The sequence below is a fragment of the Aptenodytes patagonicus genome, chromosome 9 (genome assembly GCF_965638725.1).
Source record: "Aptenodytes patagonicus chromosome 9, bAptPat1.pri.cur, whole genome shotgun sequence".
Taxonomy (NCBI): domain Eukaryota; kingdom Metazoa; phylum Chordata; class Aves; order Sphenisciformes; family Spheniscidae; genus Aptenodytes; species Aptenodytes patagonicus.
The window spans coordinates 1309119-1314712 of record NC_134957.1 but is presented as its reverse complement, the minus strand read 5'-3'; the positions used below and the strand labels follow the sequence as shown (position 1 = coordinate 1314712).

Below are 5594 nucleotides of genomic sequence, written 5' to 3'. Positions count from 1 at the left end.
GGGACTCAGCATGCCCATGTAGCAGTGGGACGTAGCATGTTCAGTTCCTGGGGCATTACTGTCAAAAGTGACCACACTGAATCAAAGCAAAGGACCATCTGGCCTGCAAACCTGTTACCTGCTATGAGAAAGGTATAAAAACATGCATGTGGTTGTACTTTCCCCCAAGAATACTCTCCTGCCTCCAGCAGTTTGCAGAACCGTGTCTCCACCTGTTCTCAGGATCCCAGGCCTAAGCAAGCAGGAGGTGTATTTGATGCATTTTACATACGACATCTTTAGCCATATATTTAAAAAAAAATATATATATATATAAAGGTCAAAATATTTTCTTACAGATAGGTACAGAAGAATCTGCACTTCTTTATTTACACACTGTCTAGTGAGAATCCCTTAGAAAATCAGCTTAGGGTGTAATACTCAGCACCTACACAATTGTAGCTATCGTGCAATGGTCCTTTGGTGTATTTTGTCTTTTTGTGTTACACTAAACACTCGCCTGATCTCAGCCACACAAAAGCTGATATTTAAAATGCCATCAGTATATTTATTTGCCAGAATCTTCACTCTATGTAAAACTTGAGTGTTCATTGTGGAAAGGAAGGAAGAATAAATCCCCATGTATGAGAAAAATGGATTCTCCTTCAAAGAGCTGGTGAATGAATGGGCACAAAACAAAGGGAACAGGAGAGAGGAGTGTCACCACTGCAGGGACAGCCAGCTGCACTGACATTGCCCCACATCATGCCCCAGTGCCTACAGCAAGGACCCGGGCTCCCCTTCCCTGCCCACGGGTGTCTCAGCATCTCTGAAGCAGCTCCCTTTCCTCAAAGAAGAGCTCTCTTGATGGCTGTTGAACTGATAAACTCGTCGCTTGAACAAGCGATGGAGCTTCTCCTGGAACTGGTTCCCAATAAAGCAGTACAGCAAAGGGTTGATGCAGCTGTTGGCGAATGCCATGCAGATGCCAAACGGCAGCGCTGTGTCAATGATCCCTGTCACATCACAGTTGTTAATGATGTTCATATGAGCCAAGGCATCCAAAAACGTTAAAATGTGGAATGGGAGCCAGGAAATTAAGAAGGCCACAACAACAGCAGCCACCAGCTTTAGGACTTTGTCCCTCTTCTGCTTGTTTTTCCCAAACTCCTGTGCTTTGAGCAAGTGCCTCCTGATCCAGATGTAGCACGTGGTGATCACTGTCAAGGGGATGAAGAAGCCAAGTGCATTTTTCAGGAAGGCTGTTGCCACAGACCATTTTGCGTAATTCTCATGAGGAAAGGCCATAATGCAAGCATTGACCGCCAAGGTTTCAATGTAGTGAGTGTCACGGAAATAGAAAGTTGGGAGGGAGGACAAACAGGCAAGGCCCCACAGAACCAAAGCTATAAAATAAGCTTGTTGTGGAGTTCTTCTTTGAGAGCGAATAGGATGGACAATAGCATGGTACCGGTCCATGCTCATGCACGTAATGAAAAATATACTTGCAAACATGTTCAAGCACAGGACAGAACTGGAGATTTTGCACATGAGAGACCCAAAGAACCAGTTGTACCCCTGCGCGTAGTACGTAGCCCAGAAAGGAAGGGTGGCAAGGCACAACAAATCTGCCATGGCCAGGTTGAAAATGTAGATATTAGCAACTGTTTTGGGGCCACTGTGATGACAAAGCACCACAACCACCACACTGTTACCAACCAAACCCAGAACAAAAACCACAGAGAAGAGTGCTGGAATTAGTGAAAACTGATAATCTGAAGAGGTAAGTGGGCAGGGAGGGGGCGAGTGCAATGCAGCCGATGAGTTTGTCAGTGCTGTATAGAGGACTTGGAGAGTTTCTCTGGTGGTGATGACCAGGGAGTAGTTGCTCTGCATGTTGATGCTGGTGGAAAGGGGAGTTCTGCAGGAAATTCATCTGCTAGCAGCACTTTTCTATCACATCACTCACCTGCAGATCAGAAACCATGTGTTAGACATGCACTCTGCAGCTGTCTTAGCTCTGGAATCACATAGTCACAATAAAATAAAAACCATTTAAAATTATGTCAGTAAGCTGAGTGCTGAAATACCAGGCAACCCCGCTGGACTCCTTTCCTCCACCCCACTGACAGGACACCATTAGCCCTAGGGAGGTCACCGTGTTTTTTAATTAGCCTGGCAGAGAAGCGAGCAGCTGGGTTTTATCTGTGATTACAGATGGTGCTTTCTGTGGCCAGCAGCGCAGAAAGATTATTGACTCAGGAGCTGGAGATACTTCGGGAACTTCTGTGACCAAAGACAGCACCGAAGCTCCTCATGATCCTTTTCTTGGCTTTCTCATACTATTTCCAGCACTCTGTGCAGTTACAATAATGTAGAAAGGCAGCACTCACCAGCGGGGAATCAGGTACTTCACACCTGAGGGTCACCTGGGACTTCACAGGCATGAAAGCAGCCTTTTAAGAAGGCTATTAGGAAAGCAAGCTTTGACTTTTTTTAATTCACAGGGCTGGATGGAAAGATGCTAAAGGGTCTTTGCAAAAATGTCATTTACTGTCAAAGTCCTTCCCAAAGCAAATCTGCATCTCCTGCCCTCATGACAGCTTTTAATCAGAAGAGTAAAAGAAATATTTTCAATGTAGATACAAGCAATAGACAGTCAAGTACTCAGTCCTTGCAGGCATTGGATTTAACAGTAGTATTTGCCATTCATTTAGAAAGATCAAGGCTGGGTTTCAGCAGGGGAAAATGTAGCTACGAAACAGCTGAAATAGGAGAGTTAATTGACAGGTCTGTCTTTGTTCCAGTTCAACAGCTCGTGTCTGCACTCTAAGCAGGGCATTTTTCAAACTTTAAGACTTTATAGTCAATAAAGAAGATATCATACCCAAATATTTTATTTTACATAATAGAAAGAGGCAATTCCTTTTTAATTAAGTCCTTATGCCTAAGGCATTTAAGAATTCTCAAGGGGCTCTAAAAACAACAGAAATTTTGACCAAGACAAGACAACTTTAATTCACAGGGCTGGATACAAAGACACTGAAGGGTCTTTGCAAAATGTCATTTACTGTTGGGTAATGATCTCTCATTTAACAGAAGGCAACTGATCATTTCAAACATATTTTTCTGTATTAACAGTTTAGTGTACTGTAGCTTATCATTTGCTCAATGCAAAATATGCAATATGCTACTTTGAATATACTGACAAAAATTTAATTTTAATTATATTATCTCAACAATGAAAATTCAATAGGAGAATATTAATGCACATTTCTGCAGAGTGCCGGTATTTAAAGTCCCAAATACTAGATCACAAGCCCACGTTCTGTAATCAAACAAGTCTTAAACCAGAGGAAAGCTTTTTGTCTGGAGACGACAAAGATTCAGGAGAGGGTCTGGAGCCCCATTTCACCCTTAACTCTTATGTCCTGAACCCCTCACTTTAACCTACAGAAGCTGAAATCTCAGAACTAGTCATAAAGCATTACGTATCTGACTTACTCCTAATAGAGGGACCACACCATAATTAATTTTAGTTACGTTACTGAGAACAAGGTTTCATTGACAAACACGCTGCTCCCCCCTCTGCACGTGAACAACTGGTGGCTTAGAATCTGCTTCTAAACTAGTCATTCCTACTATTACTTAAGACACAATGAGGCATTTTATCACAAATCAAATCAAATCAATGGAAATTATGTTCTAACAGTAGATAGAAAACATACCTCTCAAACCTCACATTCATCTGGATGTAGCTCTAGGGTTACACGCTCCTTTTTTCTCTTTTCCTTCTAGCGAGTATCACCACCAGCAATCTGCTCTCTCATATCTTCCGTTTTCCCACTGGGAGACTTTAACCTACATAACTTGAGAACTGAAATATGAACGCCTGCCAGCTTCTTTTCCTTTTGGAAGCAAAACAGTTTGAGAACCCCCCTTTCCAAGGCCATGTGAGTGCATGCAGTAAATCAGGAGAGAGGAATGAGACAACCAAAAAAAGAAGAAAGAAAGCAAGAAAGAAAAAGGAAATTCACACAAATATCTCTGCGGGTTTCTACTGCAGCTTTTGGGCCAGGAGGATACACCCACATGCAACCCCCTTCTGCCCCCCAGGTGTACATGCAGCACGTGCGAGCCTCCGTGCAAGGATTCATGCATCTCTGAGGGCAGAGGGATTCCCATGCACCCTATGGAGCCCCAGCACTTGCTAAGACATTTGTTAGTCCTGGCAGAGCTGACCATGTTGTGAACACACAGAGACAGGAAGCGGAGGAACATCACAGCATTCACACCAGCATTGCCTGTGTAAGGGGGCTGATCCTGTCTCCCAATTAGTAGGACAGGAAAGCCACTGCCCAAGTCCTTGCAAAGACATGCACACTGCTCGAACTGAGGAGAGCAGCAGGACAAATCCATGTGGCAGAGAGCAGGCTTGGCTGAGATTGCACTGGGGTAGCACACGACTAAAGTGAGCAGATCGGCAAGGCTGCATGCTCACGCCGACTTCCCATTCACACAAAACTGAGTTTTTACATCTGCTTCTTCCTTGCGTCACATGCTCTGCCTGGCCCCAGCCTCCTTTTCCTGGAAGGAGCTCCAAGGGGACTGCTGGAGGATAAGCACTGGGGCAAAGTAAGCATCCGTAAGCCTTAAAGATTTTGCTCTGATACCCTGAGTGTAATCTCCTGTGCAGCAGCAGCCCATCTACTGGGGACATCTGTGCTGTGCTCCCCAGGCAAGGCTGCACGTGCTAGACGGAAAGCAACCACAGAAGTCCCTGCCAGTGACATGTCCCTTTGCCCCAGCCAGCTGCTGCTGGCTGGCTGTCCATCACCAGCCAGGGCTGGACCCAAGCTCATCCCAGTCTTTGAACACTGGCACAGCCTTGCAGCGAGGGGTGTCCAACCGTGGTGGCTTGAGGGATCCCCGGTGCCTGCTCTTGCTCTGGGACTGTGCAGCACAGCAGAAGCAACAGGCATCACAGGCTCTATAACCAGCTCTGCTTATACCAAGGTGACCCAGAAGAGAGATGGAACAGGGAAAATAGTCTTTTAGCAGCATCTTCAGAGGAACCAAGGGCTGAGCAGGCTGTGGAGAACAAACTCACCTTTCTGCCCGGTTGTGTCTTTGACCCAGAAAGAGCTGCAGAGAGTGCTGGAAAAGCTCATCAGCAAACTCATATACATCCACTGGAGGAAAGCACTACTTCTCAAGGCAGAGAGAGGAGTCCTTGGCAGCTTTTAGCTTTATCTGCCTCATATTAGGAGTCCAGTTCTTGGCATTTTCTGTACAAAAGGAGACTGGGTTATTTAAAGAAGGGGAATCCCACGCAGCATTTCTATTTATCACAGTGCAGCTGATTTACTGCTTCATGGACACAATGACAAAGCAGTCAGTGGTCAGGACTGTCAGGCTGCCAGCAGGCAGAGTACCTGTGCTTGGGCCAAACACTGGAAGGGAAAGAAAGCTGAAATAGCTCCATGAAATGACATGCTGAGAGCAGATAAAACAGAAACAGACCCAAACATCACAGGTATCTTGAGGGAGGGTAATACCAAATCACTGCACAGGATGAGAGACCTCATCTGTCCCAAAGGCTCAAGCACTGCATG

At 45.3% G+C, this 5594-nt stretch overlaps 1 protein-coding gene across 3 annotated transcripts; it reads right to left on the bottom strand.

The window, feature by feature from the left end:
* Positions 1-337: 337 nt before the first annotated feature.
* On the bottom strand, positions 338-5145 carry AGTR2 (angiotensin II receptor type 2). 3 transcript variants are annotated; one of them, XM_076347630.1, is made up of 3 exons: positions 5090-5145; positions 3708-3848; positions 338-1948 (listed from the first exon to the last, which is right to left on the bottom strand). In XM_076347630.1, exon 3 carries the CDS (start codon positions 1873-1875, stop codon positions 757-759), a length of 1119 nt encoding a protein of 372 aa, XP_076203745.1. In that variant the 5' UTR covers positions 1876-1948; positions 3708-3848; positions 5090-5145; the 3' UTR covers positions 338-756. The 3 variants fall into 3 exon arrangements, with proteins under 3 accessions (XP_076203745.1, XP_076203744.1, XP_076203743.1); XM_076347629.1 differs by lacking the exon at positions 5090-5145 and adding an exon at positions 4222-4281; XM_076347628.1 differs by lacking the exon at positions 5090-5145 and having other exon boundaries at positions 3708-4007.
* Positions 5146-5594: the final 449 nt, after the last annotated feature.